The sequence below is a fragment of the Ooceraea biroi genome, chromosome 5 (genome assembly GCF_003672135.1).
Source record: "Ooceraea biroi isolate clonal line C1 chromosome 5, Obir_v5.4, whole genome shotgun sequence".
In the NCBI taxonomy this organism is placed as follows: Eukaryota; Metazoa; Arthropoda; class Insecta; order Hymenoptera; family Formicidae; genus Ooceraea; species Ooceraea biroi.
The window spans coordinates 4,220,482-4,238,561 of record NC_039510.1 but is presented as its reverse complement, the minus strand read 5'-3'; the positions used below and the strand labels follow the sequence as shown (position 1 = coordinate 4,238,561).

Sequence of the window (18,080 nt, the reverse complement as noted above, 5' to 3'; positions counted from 1 at the left end):
GTCAAACTTACTAAAATAAATTCGTCGAGGAAGGCCTCGAGGCCTGCCGCGAGTATTTTAATGAGAGAACTGGCGCGCGAGTTCCTCGGGAGCTGATTTTTTGAGTATCACGATTATTCATTATGAGCGACGAAAGTTTAAAAACCACGGGCTGCTGAAAGAAAAAACAGTGATTTTACATTAAATTTATTGACCTGTTTTGAAAAGTGCTCTTGGACGAGTGCACTCGGGCAAGTGAGGCAAAAAATGGTTTGAAACTCATGCAAGTCTAATGTTAATCCACTCGAACCAGACGTTCTCAGATTTTTCCAAGAAGATTATTGCCAAATAGTTTTTGACACATTTCATTCTTGCATTATTTGTGTTGCAATACATCTGATAAACATCTCATAAAAGAAATGAATATATGAATCCGCTTCATTTGTCAGTCGTTGCATTTAATTAACGCGGTAATTGAATGGCAGAAATAATGAAAATGGGTGACTTGTTGATATTACAATACAATCTCGGCGAAGCATGCGCTCTGCTTGTAATAAATTAATGTAACTTATTAATAGTACTAATTAGTCAACTCAATTTGCGCGTTTCACAACTCTTCGCTAATGTACTTTTATTAGCAACATGTACCATTTAATTTCGGTGGTGTCAATCGCAGTTCGTCGGATTTATATCTCTTTTTACGGTTCTGTTTCTATCTTTTCCTTTCTCTTTCTCTTTCTCTTTTTTGTTTCTTCTATCTGCGGGATTGCAGATACAGTTTCTATACGTGTAATGCTCGTGTGACAAACGTATGCACATGGTGAATGAGGACAGCACGTAGCCGCACGAGATACATCGCTGTCGCAGATTTCGGAAAGTTTCTCGATCGATTCAGGGACGACGACCTTAAATCTCCCACGCAGTGCGCAAGCACCATGAAGAACGAAGCACGTTGGTAGCAAATTTCCAACTGCTACCGCTACTGGTCGATGTTTGCATGTTCTATCTTTCTACTTTCTTCATGCAAAAATCATCTCACTGCAGTCTCTCCGTTACTGCATGCCGTATATCTCCAACGCACGGGCAGAATTTCAATGACGGATTCTAGTCGGATCAGTATGGAATTAATGTGAAGATTTGTATATCATGATTCACAATAGAGTGAGCACTCGAGGACGATATCTGTATTTATTTGATGTAATGAGGTTTCTAATTTTTTTTGCTATCTCTCTCTCTCTTTTTCTGAGCACATTGCAAATTCTGAGCGCAGTTCAAAAATTTTAATATTAAATAAGATTGTGGCGATAAAAAATTGTAAGCACAGCACGGCGGCCCCGTCATTGTTATTCCATCGAGTTTATTGTCTCGGATATTTCCTCCACTCTTTTCGTGCTCTGCGCTCTTCTACAATTTCCACTATTTTCTATATTCTCGGGGCTCAATGCGTCGTCGGAGCCGCCGTCTGATCTCGCGGATGACGCGGAATTGTCGTCGTCGGTGTCGAAGCTACAGTTCAAAGTAAGGAACGGCTCTCTATTAAAGGTTGTTGCGCCTCGCTGCGAGGCTCCGACTCTCATATTCCGCGCTGTCGCGTTTCAGCACTTTATTCTCGTGCTCCAATCTCGCCTCGTCTCCTCCCTGTCCGACTACGTCACGCTATCTGTCCTGTTCTCGCTCGTTCCTCGTCGTTTTAATCTTTTTAGATTTTCTCCTCGTCTTTCTCCTTTCGAACACGGTGATTTCGCAGCGCAAAAGATTTACATGGGTTATTGGGACATTACGCCGCACGGCTGTTCGTAGTTCGTGTCATCATCGCGATCCGCCGGAGCCCTAAAAACGTGACAGATGGTATCTCTCGAGTAATATCCGGGAATATTCATTTAGCCTATATTTACACTGGTTAATGCAAGCAAACATGATGGAGATCAGTTTCCTGTTATTTATAATAACCGGACTGTTTGATTAAATTGCGAGGGTGAGAGGGTATTGTATGCTCCTCTTAATTCCTCCAATATAAAAAAGTGAAATATGTTTTTGGTGCTCTTAAAATAATATCGTACAATTGGAACATTACGAGACCAAGAACTACGCTTTGCGGTCTCTCTTCCTTTTTTTCCTTAAGAAAAAGGAGATCTCAAGCGGAAACTCCGACGACCAGACAAAAATTCTTCAGCTTAAATATTTCTTGCTTCCGCTGTTGCATCTTGTTCGTCTCACTGCTCCGCTACAATGAAGTATATTGTTGCATTCATAATGCTGTATATTAATATATTTATTAATGTCGAGAAAATTATATAATATAGTAAACTTTCTGTTTCAATGTAGAGAATCATACGATCTTATACGATAATACATAACATATAAATTTTCTTTTATAGTACGCTATAAAATTCAACGTCCGTGCTAATCGTGCTAATACATGTGAATTGCTTCCTGCGAACGACAGCTTAGACTCGCACTATCGTTAGGGTGTAAGTTTATTGAATTCCTGGACGGCGCCCTCGCGTCCAATTTCAACCCTTCGCGTTGACACTGTGTAAGAGAGACGGTCCATCTTATCGCATTCACACGGGGACGCATCCTCACGTTTGCAACACGTGTCGACGATGTCGGCGAAGACACTAAAGCGCACCGCTCGCACACAAATACAAACACACACATACGCATGTCCACGCGTCGTCCGACCAACGAATTTATTTAACCCAATTAAGGAACCCCGCCGGCAATCTTTTGAGCGACTGCTCGCTCGATTGAAAGTTACACGTGTTTTTGTCAGCTCTCATTTAACACACACCGGGTGCGTAACCGGATACGAAACCACCCGGAGAACCCAAAGGCAACGGCGGGTAACGTCGATCTCTGGAGACGCAGCGTTGAGAGCGTGCGAGAGGCCTTATAGGTGTCGAGAAGGCTAGCGATTGCGTGTCGATTACGAGGAACCGGGAGAACCGATCCGACATGACCAGGACGATCTCGTCGTGGCGATGACGTACGACCGTATCTCGCTATCTAAAGCGACGCGTGCGGTGTAATCGAACGCTGTATATTCACGGTACACTCCGCGGAGTTCCCGGACCTCGCAAGCGAGGATATGATCGCAACTTTCATTATCATGCATATTGATGAGCATATTGATCGCGGTAATTCTCGAGCGCTGCTGGTAGACGTAAATCTCGATGCGATCCGGAAAAATCGAGCAACGCAGGCGATATCCGATCCGGCGTTTTATCGCAATGCTGAATTTAGACGCTACCGATGACTTTTGTGTTTTCCCGACTGGACGCTTGCGTCGCATTCTTGCGGCGTGCACTGTCCTCTTTACCGAGGAGTAAAGTTTCTGGTATCTCTTAAATTCGTGCATCTCGACGCACGGAGGAATAATTTCGAGTTGAGTTAAAATAATGCGAACCCATAAATTTTGCCTTTGCATGCCGAGCTAAATAATGCGCGAGTATTAAGGATTGCAATAACGGAAACGTAGCGATTGCATACGTAATAACGGTGTTATTACTTAATTGCGGTCCAGCGAATACACCTGGCCGAGTTTCTAATAAGATCTTTCGGCAGAATCGATATCATCATCCAGCCCGGCTTAGCCATTTTCCTAATGAAACAACTTCTCGGCGCAATTAACAAAGTCGCCGTTGCACCAATGTATTAGGCCAGCCGTCTCGCGGCTTTCTCGTTTCGGAGCAATGAAATCAAGAATCGCGGAATTACCGTGCGTAGCTTATGTATATGCACATCGTATGCATATACATACACAGTGTCGCGTTAAAAAGACGTATCTCTCATCATGCCAAAAAAGGTGATACCAAAATTACAGGTGCGAAGATTACAAAGAATCTGCAGTACATCTTGAGTAATTTAGAAGCATTGTCTGATATAATCGATACATATTCCTTTCAATTATTTTTTTGCTACAACCTGCAGGCAACTAAAACAATAAACCGCCACGATTCCATAAGCGACGCTTGTTTCACGCGTGAAGTTTGCGTGCGCACGATGTTTCCCCGACACGGAGATGGTCTTTTTATAGTGCACCGTGTATAGCGAAGCTGCTGCGGACAGTGGAAGCCAATTACTATCTGCACCGCATTTGGCATAGTACGAATGGACTCCCATCCAGTTCGAGTTGCATCTATTTCGTATCAGGTGGAAGCCAATTGTGCAGACCAGGCGAACCGGTCGTATTCCTGGCAGCACGGCGCGACGCTAAATTATTATAATGCCCATCGTGGACAAAGCGCTCTGTCTCGTTTGAAATTCTATGCTAATGAATCAGGGGATCGAACTCTCGATCGAACATGCGTCGCCGCGTATTATCCGTTCTTGGATAATAATCTTACAATTAGTCAAATGGGAGACAGGCAATCGAATCGTATGATGAGTTATTATCAATTTTGTTTAATCGAGACATCAAGATTGTAAGTATCAGTCTTAGGATTATTACATTTCAATTAATCGGACCGTTGTTAATTGCGTATATTATATGCTACATGATAATTTGGAATGATAATTTTGCGAAAAATAAAATTCTTGCTTCGAATTCCTCTTTGACAGGAGTGTGTCGCACTCGTGTGTGCGCGTGTTATTAATTTGGAATTAATTAAAAAGCGACAGATAATCGTGACGTCTATTAACAGCGTGATTAAAACTTCATGGCTTTGCCGAGATCATGTGCGGATTAACGTCTACAAAAATATCGGCACGCGGGGCAGGCGTGCATTACGCGCGTCGTTATGCTGCCCACAAGTATTACGCGTTTAATTATTTCTAGCATTGTAACGTTTGCGGTTCGGTGTAATCGAAACTGAATATTTCGCGCAACGTTATGGGATAATCACCGGTTCCGCTCGCCGAGCAGAAATATTAAACGCAATTAAACGCTTCCCTTCGATAAACTAATCGCACTGATTGCACACGAGAGCACAAAATTTTCCTAACTTTCTGAGAGTAGAAACGAGATCATATCCTTCGTGAACCATTTAAAAGTATGTACCGAAACTTGTGTGAATCTACTAAACAAAAAAAAATACACCGCTTTCTGCTACGTTGGATCTTAATGAAATGAACATCGAATCGACGTAAAATATATATTCCATATAAAAATATGATAAATTCAAAAGATTTTATTTTCAATTCCATTAAAACTCGTCGTGCAGGAAAATCGCGTGAGAGAATATGAAAATTTTAAATTTAATTTTCATATTCCCACACGAGTGAAGTGACACTCGATATTTATCATCTTCAGATGATTATTCGACTTGAGTGGAATGACGCTTGCGTCTCGGAATTGAATCGAGATTGAATTTGCGCACACACATTGACTTGATCCCGTTCCTAGATGCGACTCGAGAAAGCCGGAGCGCGAAGCGCAGCTATCTCGACTCGCCGCGAGTCGTCAATTATCATAAGACACGTAATGAATGGACGCCTTCACGATCCGCAACAGGGAAAAGAAGACGAGGAGGGAAAAGAAAAGCTGATTTCCTCGACCCTTTGGCGCATCAACGATCACCGTCAACGAGCGTTGAACACACCCGGCTTAACGCGAGACGCAGTAATGAGCCCGCCGTATCTATGTGAACTTGGCATCCCACTTTTAATAAATTAAGTCTTGAATATACGCGAAATGCTAGAATTTTGTTTGTAATTTAAAATTTTTTAAATAACTTTGTTTACAGTTTAATACAAGGACAAATTATAGAATTTTGAAGAACAGTTTGCATCCAACTATAAGAGAAGAGAAGTTTTTCTATAAATATTGATTTCTTTATAACTAGTTTTAGATTGCAAGTATTTCAGTGTCTGCAATAATAAACCTTTATGTTGTGCCTTGATCAGTCAGCTTTATGTTCTCTATTTTAATATCGGGTGCGGATAAAAAATTCGCGGCAACGAAGGAGATGACACGTCGGCGGGACGAGCGTCACGAGATTATATCACATGAAACAATCCGTATCTTCCGGAGAGGAAAACCCAATATGAATGTGGCAGACATCGGTACGCGTATCGTGTAACTTATATCGCAACGCAAACTATGCCATGCAATGTTCGAATATGTCGATGCACTGACATTTGCGTTCGTGCACGGGTGTAGGGACACATGTACGTATGTATAGTACGCAGCTTTCCATTGCATCGCGCACTAATCACGGTAAAAGCGGTAGGTAGCGGCGTTATATCCGCCATCCGGCGTACCTTGTCTTACTTAATGGAAATATGAGAAGTGTCACTTTCGCGTCCGCAATGACAAATCTTTCTCCATCTGTCTCTCTTTTTTCTTCTTTCCTATTTTTAAAAATACCGTTGCGGAACGTTATTCCATCATTCGCGGGATCGTTCGTCCGCGCGATCGCACATGCAAGAAATTAACGGTGCGTCGGTGGCAAAAACGTGCCAGCGAGGTAATTGAAATGCTCAGAAAAAATGTACCGAAGGGAGACGTGACGTGCAATCAAACTTTTGTTTAAAACATCGTCCCGAAATCTGATGGAGAACGCAATCGGAATATCGAGAGGACGGTGTTTTACATGTTTCGTTACATTGTTACATCATGTTGCACGTCTTAACGATGCAGTTTCCAGTTGACCGAGATGCTCAATTCACTCGATTGCCTGGGATCGCCGATGTCTGGAAGGATTAATCTGGAGGGACGAGCATCAAGAGAAACATCATCGTCGCAATTAATGTCGTAAAACGTCGAGGCGGGATCGATTACACGCATGTCACACGTTTCATTCGCAATCGTAACTTTTTAGATTTGCATCCCGCTATTCCTGTCCACCTGCGACCACCAGTAGGGCAAATTGTGATTTATGCGCGCAACGTGCGACCGCCTGACGAAAGAGAATTGTGAGCGTAATGAGTTATGGTCGCGCCTAATTCAGATATATGGTCGGGTAATCAGCCTTCCGCTTGACGCCACGTGTCTCCGCGTGTCAGCGCGACTCCTCTTTTTCCCGTGCAGGATTTTCCGTTATCGTCGAGCAGCTTTAATCTGCGCAGGAACGAATTCCGACGTGACCGCAGGATCAATTGTCCGACCGCGAAGAACGCATTCTCCGATTTGAATAAAGGAACAGGTCAATTGTTACTGCTTTCAAATTTTATATCTTCTGTTAGAGTTGGAAAAAATCGCAGAAAGGCGGCGATTACATGGGAGCGATTAACTCGCAGATCGGCCATGGGGAAAGCCTTTAAGTCAAAATTGCTGGTACGATAATTTTCGAGAGTGGGAGCTCGCGATCGCGCGACACAGACGTGCAAAATAACAATGTGTTCCAGTGCGATTCCATGCATAAATTTAAACATGATCGCGTTTCTCAGCTTTAACCGAGCAGTGCGCGGTGCACGGCAATACTGTGTTCGTGTTGTATAAATTGCGGTAATAAATGGTAATTATATTATGCCGCGCGCGCGTGCACACACGTACATACACGAAGCTACAGCGCGCTGTATCGATTTGCACCCATCTATGATTTAATATCCGCGACCGTTTTACTATGAAATTGCACTCGAATCGGATAATAACGCCTGGTAGTTATCAAAGAGGCGAACACTATCCGCTTTCTCTTTCTCTCTCTCTCTCCCTTTCTTTCTTTCTCACTCTCTGCGTTCTAGCACAGGCCTCTAGTGTTCGTTGAACCAACCCCCGATAGGTGCACTTTTGGGGTAGCCAGCCGGTCCCCCACAATATAGTGACTATGCTTGAGGCCTCAAGTGGCCGCCTCAAGAGGCGTGTAAGGGCGAAGGGCCGCATGCCATCCGACAAGCCGTCGCGTCGTCCGAGATGAGATTTCAAATATTCCACGATGCCGATGTAATCTGTTAATGAACCAGCCCTTCGGGGACGCGCGTTCCAACGTTCGCTCGAACATTCTCGCTCCTGGAACTCGCGCGAAATAATCGCGTTATTCTCGTGCACATGATTCTCCTCCATAAAATTGAAATAAATCACGTTATTGGCAGCATTTTAATCGTAAGATACGTCACGTACCGATAATTGTACGTTCGAATTAATCATATGTCGATTAAGTAATTCGATGGAGAGGCAGATCGAAGAACTCACGAAACGTGTGTCAGTAACGTCGGGAATATCAAAAATGTAAATAAATCAGAAGAAAAGGCGAGTCCGGCTTGGCCATGTGAATTGCTGGTGCTTTTTATCGTCACGGGCGGAATGCTCTGTCGTAAAAGTATTTCCTGCCGCGAATACTTTCGGTCACAACGCGCCACAAAGCGGAAGGGAAGATCTAACGGTTCTATCATGCCGTATTATTTTTTTCTCTCTTTTACTTACCATCGGTAGTAGAGTTCTTCTTTGAGACATGTGAACTCCCGCCACAAAGCGCAGGCAATTTCGGTTTAAAAGCAAGGCTTATCGTAGAGTTATGCCATGCACCGATATCCGCGACAGCCCATAAAACACGTCGCAAGAAAGACTTTCGCTCAACATATTTTGGATCTTAATAAAATACCCTTAAAAAGAGAATGATGAAATAGTGAGGACGCACATATAATTTTCCCACGTATCATGCACAATCACATTTACCATAACTATTCGGCCGGCGCTCATTTTATAGCCGCTGTGGACAAGGTGGGGTCAGTAAAGTTGGCAGCCCATTTTTTAGAAACCCTTTTTTTTCTTAGAGTTCCCGCTTCTTTAAGAAGAGTTCTAGAGTTCTAGCATAAAAAAAGCAAGATTCTGCTTTATATCGCAAAATAATTAGAAAATAAAAAATGGGCTTCCAGCTTCACGGAGAAAAATCTTAAATATGAGTAGCAGTGTTAGTAAAGTATTTTTTCAAAACCAGAACTCGTCGGATTCGGCTGGAAGCCCATCCTAGTATGTCAGGTCTGCGTGTTTCGGGGTTTATTAATTTATTTAAAAATTGTATAACAGTGATAATGCATGGAACTCTTCAGGAACTTCTTAAATATGGTTAGCACTGTGAGAAAAGTATTTTTTCAAAACCAGAACTCGTCGGATTCGGCTGGAAGCCCATCCTAGTATGTCAGGTCTGCGTGTTTCGGGGTTTATTAATTTATTTAAAAATTGTATAACAGCGATAATGCATGGAACTCTTCAGGAACTTCTTAAATACGATTAGCACTGTTAGAAAAATATTTTTTCAAAACTGGAACTCGTCGATTTTGCCGAGAAGCCCATCGAAACATATAATTTCTGCCAAAGTTGTGTTAATTTCTGTTTTTTATTTAGAACTTTGTCATTTTTGTTTATACTGGTAGGGGAACTATCAGGAACTCTAGTATTAATCGAGATCTATTCAAAATACTGGTTGAAAATCGATTTTCGTTATGTGGGCTTCTCCGTGAAGCTGGAAGCTCATTTTTTATTTTCTAATTATTTTGCGATATAAAGCAGAACTCTTGCTTTTTTATGCTAGAACTCTAGAACTCTTCTTAAAGAAGTAGGAACGCTAAGAAAAAAAAGGGTTTCTAAAAAATGGGCTGCCAACTTTACTGACCCGACAAGGTGCGCTATCCATGTCATTCAAACGAGTAAGATTCAACTGCATGAAATTATACAATTAAATTTTCAAAACCTATCGGTTAATATAAATTAATATAAATGAGAGGACATTTCAATTTAGATAACATTAGATTACATAGAGTCCATTTCAACAAATTTGCTATTATATACATAGAAGAATTGACGCAACATAGGTACCGTTTCACAAGTCAGGCTCGTAGATACGCTCAAATCACTGATTACGAGCCTAGCTTGTTCTGTTGCCCGAATAAATTAATATTTAAACAAAATTATAATTATACTATATTATACTTACAATGTATAATACAGAATATTACGAAAATGTCGTGACTTTAATTAACAGGCTGAAGCTAAACCAATTAAGCTAAAATTAACGTCAAATGTGTAATATCCCGTGTAATACCTCGAATCCTGCGAAATGCAGTTCGCTTTGATTTCTTTCGATAAAAATCCAAAATTCGTGATTTTTCCAATAACTCCCTCAACGGCTCTCGAGTGGGGCTAAGCTTCGATCCCTTCGACGAGTTCCTCGCGTCCCGGAAAGCCACGGAGAACCGACCGATCGTGCAAATTGAACGACGTCATTTGCGCCGTGAATCGTGCTTGTTTTCCAGCCCAGACAGCAGCTCGTGCCTCCTCTTGCATTCCCGCGATTTACTTGGAGGGAATACGTGAATGCACTCTCACGTGTAGCCTCTCTCATCTTCGCCAATGCAGCGTCTCCCGCTAAATGCCGGGCAATTAAAAAAAACGGAGGGGGGGCAAATTAGCTGGGGCTACAACTCATTAGTTTCCGCCGTCCCGCAATCATGACACAGGACGAGAAAACGTCGAATGGCTGAATGCTCGGGACACATCTACGCTTCTCGCGTGTAGTACGTAGCGTGTAGCCGGAGATAAATGGAGGCACGCACGTGGTTTGCAATACACGTGCAAACACGCTACCGAGCGTTAATTGGCTTCGCAAATGGTATTGCAAAACGCTCGCCTTTAACTGCGGGCGCTCGCATTCCTAATTATGATATAAATCACGCCGGCGGCGTTCCTTGGATGCGGTCCGAGTGGAGCTCGAATCAGCAATGCATTCGTTGCGAGGAGTAATATATCTCAAATACTTTCGCTATTATGTAGCGGCTGTAGATTTCTTCGGGGAATCGCCATTGTCAGATGAAATTTTTCACGAGAAGTGTGTAGAATCAATCGAAACGGCATCACGTTCGTTGAAAGTTTATTCGTATACAAAATATAAATGGACCTTCTAAGTGAAATTCTTCACAAACATATTAGTTACTCATTATTAGCAATGTTTATGGCGTGTATAACAATAATATACAATACATTAACAATAATTATATTAACGATACAATCTCGCAAATAGAAAAGGTATTCACTTTGGTAGACGTGACGTCTGTTTTTCTCTCGTTCTCTCACTCACTTAGCTTATTGTTAAAATAAAATATAATCCTGTCGTACTTTCCATAGGAAAATAATAGATTTTTCAAATCACATCTCGTGCCCTCGATCACTCTTGTTCTGAAAATTCTTGGCTGGCCAGGTGGTAGAAGTAGGAATCGGCGTTCTGAATCAATAAATTTGGCTCGTCGAATTCCAGCACCTCTCCGTCTCCCATCACTAGGACTCTACGCAGACAAGACGATATTTTCGAGAGTCAGCAAACTAAACATGCAGAATCGATCAAGTCTCTCTGCAAGGAGATTTATTGACTGAGCATTGTCTAGACAATAAAATACCTATCACAGTGCATAATCGTCCTTATCCTATGAGCGATGGTGATGACCGTCGCGCTTTGGAAGGAAGACTTGATTGTCGCCTGAATAAACTTATCAGTCTCTTGGTCTACATTCGCGGTGGCCTCGTCGATGCAAACGACCTGCCGGCGATAAATGAGTATCAAGTTATCGGCGAGTGATCATTCTCTCCGAATGGCGCTGGGAATGAGAGAAAAAGAGAGAGAGAAAAAGAGAGAGAGAGGTACCTTGGCATTATGCAGCACAGCCCTGACTAAGCAGAACAATTGTCTCTGGCCGGCGCTGAGATTGCTGCCACCTTCGTCCAATACCGCTCCCAAGCCGCCCAATCGATAGACTAAAGAATGCACCTTACACTTCTCGAGGGCCTTGTATATATGCATGTCGGTGTACTGGTTCAGCGGATCCACGTTCTCGCGAATGGTGCCCGAGAAGAGAAACGGATTCTGAGGTATAATAGCCATGCGGGATCTAGAACGATTTTTTTATCTCGAGTTAGTCATCGACGTGCAATTATCCCCTGGTGCGCGGCTCGTTACTCGACTTGTCATCGCGCCGAACGAGCGCTTACCTCAGCGCTTTCATCTGTAACATTTGAACGTTCACGTTGTCGATTAGTATGCTGCCCGATGAGATTTCTGTTAATCTGAACAGCGAGGCTAACAACGAGCTCTTGCCGGCACCAGTGCGACCGACGACGCCTATCTTTTCCGCCGGTCGCGTCATGAACGTCACGTCCTTCAATGACGGTACCAGGTGATCCCTGTGAATGTCAGACGAGATGTGTGAGACTGCTACGAGCGTACAGCAGGCATGCTAGAAATTTGCGAGATTTTACCTATATTTTAAAACGACTTCTTTAAATTCTACGACACCCTGACTAGGCCACGCGTAAGGCGGATTGTCGCCCATCGCGTTCTCCGTTGGCACGTTATCTAAATACTGTTTGACTCGCTCCACCGCGATCATTTCCCGCTCAGTCTCCGTAAAGGAGTTCACCACCCCGGATAGCAATCCAGTTACGGACAGGGCGTACGTGATCGCTAGACCGATCAGACCAGGATCGGCTATGTTGTACTGATGTTGCAGTACTGCCATGATGCTGACACCAGCCAGAAGAGTGACACCGATAAATTGCAGCCTCAATGCTAGCCACTGACTGGCGGCTATGGAAGAGAATTGCGTCTTCTGGCTGGCTTCCAGTAGCAATTCGTTCTCTTGTTGGAAACGAGGTACTGTGCGAAACGCTCTGATGCTCGTCAGTCCACTCAGAGTCTCGCTAAAATGAGCGTACAAGGGAGACAGCGTGATGCTGGACAGTCGTTTCACTTCTCTCGACGTTAGTCTGAAAAATAATGGAAAATTAGAAGATGTATTTCTTTAACGAAAAAATATCCTCTTTTTTATTCATATATTTATATAAATCTGTGAAACGACCTTACCTGTAATGATTTTGTATCCAATGATAGATCGGGACAAGCGGTGCTAATACCAGGAAAATCCATGGCAAGCCATAAGCCGTGACTATGACGCTTGCGATCAAACCGAACAGATTTGCTAGTAAAATGTTGGCGATGAAGGGTAGAGAGTCATCGATCGTGTATACGTCGGACGAGAATCTATTTATTATCCTGCCGAGCGGTTGCGTGTCGAAGAAGATTGTTTTTGCCTGAAAGAGGAATATCTTCATGATTAAATTTTACAATGAAAAATTAACCATCTGCGCTATGTTTGCCCGTACTTACCCGCATGATTATCCTCAGTAGTTGCTTGTGCATCATAATAGCCGCTTGCACGCCGCCGTACGCGAAGATGAAGGCTCTGATCAAAGTGAAGACCGAGTTTAACACAGCCAGCAAACTGTAAATCGTTAGATAATACTTCGTATCACGCGGGCCGGAATTGTTGTCGTAGAATTGCAGCCTTCCGAGTCCTGACATGTCGGTTGAGTTGGCGGTGGCGTTAGCATGAGTCACCCAGAACGATAACCAGAGATCCGTGATGTTTCTCGAGCTCTGCATGAGGATCATGGCGAGCAATATCGAGATCGCCAGGTACCGTCCCACAGTGTTCACGTAGCACGTGTATACCGAAAGCTGCACCGTGCCTTTTTCAGTCGCTTCCTTATCCAGCAATGGATCCATCTCGTTCGTTTCCGAGCGACTGAACTCGTTGGGCACCAGTTTCACGGACGTGACGTCTAAGTTCGACTCGTGTGATTCGGACGACAGGAGGTAGTCTTCCAGATCGGGCAGCACATCGCTCGGTTTTCCCTGATTGACGATCTTCCCCTTGGACATCTCGATGACGAGATCCGCGTGTACCAAATACTGGGTCTGATGCGTGCACAGTATTCTCGTCTTGTTTCGCAGCAAGCCGAGGATCACGTGCTGGAAAACGTGTTTTGCTACTTTGATGTCCAGCGTCGCTAATATGTCGTCCAGCAAGTAGATGTCTTTATCCGCGTACACGGCGCGTGCGAGGGAAATCCGCGTCTTCTGACCGCCGCTCAGGGTGTTCCCGGCCTCGCCAACCGCTGTCAGGTCTTTGTTCGGTAGCGAATTTAAGTCAGACGTGAGAGCGCAAGCTTTCAAGATGCTCCTGTATCGTAATAAATCAAATATCGAATTGAAATTATTATTAATTAATATCGAATTAGAAATATGGAAACTTAATGCACACTGGCGCCATTTTCGGAACATTTGATACCTACTTGTACTTATTGTGATCGTACGGTTTTCCGAACAGGATATTTTCGCGAATTGTGCCGCGTTGCAGCCAGGGACTTTGCTTCACGTATCCGAAACCTTTGTGATCGTCGTTCACCGCTATGATTCCGCTAGTTTTCGTGATTTCCGCCAAGATGCCATCTAACAGCAGAGATTTTCCGCTGCCAATCATGCCCATAACACCAATTAGTTGTCCCTGTAGAAAAGAATATTCGTTTTACATTCGAAAAAAGCGTCGTAAGATTTTGGAGACTTACCTTCTGTACGGATAAATTAATATTATGCAAAGCAAAAACGTCGTCGTCCTCGAAAGTAACGCTTTTCTTCATTTCGGTGCTGGAGGTCGGAGTGATTGCGGTTTTCGGACTTGCATCGTTACTCTTTGGACGGTTCACAGTCAACGTTACGCTTTGCAGCAATAAATCAACGTCGGGAGTAATATCCGTATAATACAACGATGAGTCCATGTCCGGCAGCTGAATTAACGAAGTAAAAATTGAATATTCAAGTGCGAGAGAATTGGAATTTACGCCGAATCATAATTTCACTTTACGTACGTCCATCATCCTTTGAATTCTCTTGAGAGATACCCATGCTTCCGTGAGACCGTTTAGAACCCATGGAAACGCGTTTAACGGTCCTATTAACATGTTCAACAACGCCATACTGGTGAACACTGTTTTGGCATCCAGTTCATTCCCGAGCAGTACGTACGTCCCGAACGTTAATATCGCAATGATCACAGGCGTGGTCGCCCAGAAGTAGACGCAAAGAGCGTCCAGATATTTCCTACTGCGTAGATATTTCACTTCGCTCTCTCTTAGCTCTGACAAAGAAAAATGTATTTGAACAAATATGCTCAAGTATAAAATTGTCTTACTTATTAATTATTTGTGTTAAAGCACACTGACTCAAGATGTTTCTTAAGAAGTGCTCCTCCCAAACGTTAACTTTAATCGTAGTTATCCCACGCAATGTTTCTCCTACTAATCTGACTCTCTGATCTTTATATTCCATCAGTTTAATGCTGAGCTTGCCGATTTTACTCGCTATGATTTTATTAATTGGTATAAGTATTATCGAAAACGCAACGCCAGCTAAGAACGAGGCTCCGATTTGCTGGTGCAGCAGATACAGCGTCACGAATAACTGAAAAAATATAAATGCTTAGCTTTCCTTGCTCGAGGAAGATACAGATTCATGCTGTCATCGTGCGATTACCTGAAACGGTATGCTCCAAAACGTGTGGAAACTGGGACAGCTATTGACCAATCGATCGCTGTCGGTGCTCATGAAATTGACGATTTCACCGTAATTAAAATTCTGATTTAAATCGATATTAGAAGAATGTAGTGTTTTTCGGTAGACTAAAGTGACGATTGCGGTACGTATCTTCAAACCCACGACGGACATCCAGAACGTAAAGTGAGTATTGCAAAACGCACCTGTAAAATTTTATTGTTACTTCCGTATTTTATGCTGCGATGTTTAAGCAATGTCGAAGTCGAGTACGATTTTTACCGATTATAGCACTGAGTATCATCAGAGACGCGTATAGGTATCCATACGAGATCGGCTCTTTTTTATCCTCGATAAAACCGATTAACTTGTTCAGTAACATCGGTCCCATAAATCCACTGCAATCCGAGATGAATTTCAGTATTCCAACCGCGTAGAATTCCCAGCCGAAACATTGATGCAGCAGATATAACAGTGTCGTTTTTTTCGTGATCACTTTCACGTCCGTACGCAGGGGTGTTTCCGCATTGCTCTCGATTCCGTTGCTCGCAGGCTGCGACATCGTTGTCGATATTATTATTGCCATAAACATTCTCGAGAAAATAATTGTGGATTATCGTCCGTTACCGTTTTATGCAAGTGTTTGTCAATCGTATGACCGATCGTGTTGGTGCTGATCTGATCGGGCAGGTCGAACAAGTCATCAGAATGATTTAACAGTCCCTTGACGCCTTTCTGCATCAACGGCGTCACCCAGTGGAACAGGAGCTTGGAGATGACGCTCGCGTCCTCCATAGCAATCCCGAGGTAGGTTGGATCCTGCTCCTCCGGGAATTGTACGTATGAGGAAGTGGGGCTGCTCAGTAACGCGGTGCGTTCTCCAGCCTGCAAACACACGCATGTGTTCGTTGATCCGCGGTATCTCCGTTTACTTGATAATCCGATGATTCTAGATATCATGAGGCACCGAGTAAACGATAACGCCGCGCTTGAAGACTCCGAGCTAATAGTAGCGCAAGGCCACCAGCGCCTTGATTAGAAGGAAAGAGCTTTTTTCGCTAGACGACTCCGCGATAACAGCAGCTGCCGGAAAAAATTCTCACCGTGACATTTCGCGATGACACGCGCTCCGAACCGCCGGGGCCCGGTATCAGTGTTATGGTATACAGTATCAGGAAAGTTACTACGCTGATGCTGAAACCCAGCGATAAATTCGGCAAAACATCGTCTCTCGGCCTATTATTGACGTGGCTGCGTAGTAGCAGCACCGAGACGACAATCAGGAGGAATATCAGCGCGCGTATCAGCACCGAGCCCCGCGGATTGGTATTACGACCACGCTTCAGGCTCAGCAGGTAGCAGAGATGCACGACCCATGCCAGGCCCTCGGTAGCGGCCACGAGATAGTCCACCGGTTTGGCTGAAGTGGATTGATTCGTGACTTCCGCGATCGTCAGCTCATAATTCTCGGTATACGGTGAAGCAGTAGTCGTGTCTCTAACGTCCCCCGGCGACAGGACTGCCTTGGCGAGCTGTCTGACAGTGCTGTCGAGTCCGTCGCGTATCCTGCTTATGATGTTTGTCTCATACAAGGATGAGTTGGCGTTGCTGCGAAGAGAAGTCTGTGATTCGCCCGGCACTGGCGTACTGTACTCTTGCACTCCGTTGTGCTGAGAAATAGTGGTGTTAGTCAGGATGATGTAGGCTCTCACGATAGGCAGTATCGCGAGGCATATGGTGATTAGGATTCTTATGTTTATAGAGTTGTACACGCGTTGTTGCCGGGACGAGAGGCCGTTTCTCTTGCCGCAGTAGTACGCAGAAGTGATAGCTATCAGGGCTAATACTGGTGTCTGGAAAATTGAAAAATGGATTTCGTGAGAGTCTGGTGACAGATTACGTTCATCCATTCATTCCGCGGCTGGAGACCCGGCGCGGGACGAGATTCATCGCGTTACCTGAAGCCAGAGCTGCTGGAAGCAGACGTCCAGGTCATGTGTCTCGCGATTCAACGGATTAATACCACCAGGATGTCCGCACAACACCGTCCAGTTCCACTGCCACCTTCCCACGTCATCCAGCCAAGTCTCTGCCATGCTGCGCAACATTGCAATTATTTTATTTAATTAATTATTAACTCACAATCGAGGAACTCTGCCTTCGATAGGTTAAACAAATACCGTTGGAGCAACGCGAAGCAATCGCGTCGAACATATAAATAATGCCTGATTAGAATATAGCAACAATACATTTTTTGTTACATGATATATTTTCATGAATTCGAAGGATCTTCGCAAAGTGGATCGAAGAAAACAAACGCCGTGTGAACAAAGTGGATAATACACGTGATAAAGCATGACTTATTATTTTCTTTAATCACCAGATTATTACACAGTTTTCAGATTCTCTCACGTCACGTCTTTACGCGCGCACATTCTCAACAATGCAGCCGCGTAAATTAATTATTAAACAAATCGGAGCCTTTAAATAAGAAAATTATCGAAACCACCATCGGGAGCTGCGAAACGATATCACGAGTTGATTAGCTGATTGATAATCAATTATAGACAGATAAGGGGGCTTAATGTGATGCTAAGCAAACAACGCAAATTGGAGGGATCGCGCGCCGAGACGTACCTGCTGATCAGCTAATTTCCATAAGTATCGAGGCACACGGTATTTAATGAGCACTGCACGCTATTTATTCCGACCTCCTCTCGTGCGCGTTACATTTTGCCGTCGCACTGTCATCTCGGCGAGCGTGCTCACAGGTTAGATTTCCCTTTGCAATGACGCATGGCAGACTGACGCGATCGCGCGCAACAGCTGATCGCCAGCCGAATT

The 18,080-nt window shown here is 43.9% G+C and overlaps 1 protein-coding gene across 1 annotated transcript; it reads right to left on the bottom strand.

Moving 5' to 3' along the window:
- Positions 1-10,710: 10,710 nt before the first annotated feature.
- On the bottom strand, positions 10,711-18,028 carry LOC105287620 (multidrug resistance-associated protein 7). The gene is made up of 17 exons (XM_011353260.2): positions 17,874-18,028; positions 17,195-17,333; positions 16,340-17,089; positions 15,864-16,121; positions 15,519-15,789; positions 15,219-15,442; positions 14,909-15,146; positions 14,555-14,823; positions 14,255-14,473; positions 13,982-14,193; positions 13,014-13,869; positions 12,711-12,937; positions 12,107-12,613; positions 11,840-12,031; positions 11,496-11,739; positions 11,251-11,390; positions 10,711-11,139 (listed from the first exon to the last, which is right to left on the bottom strand). Exons 2-17 carry the CDS (start codon positions 17,330-17,332, stop codon positions 11,022-11,024), a joined length of 4,863 nt encoding a protein of 1,620 aa, XP_011351562.1. The 5' UTR covers position 17,333; positions 17,874-18,028; the 3' UTR covers positions 10,711-11,021.
- Between the last annotated feature and the right edge of the window lie 52 nt (positions 18,029-18,080).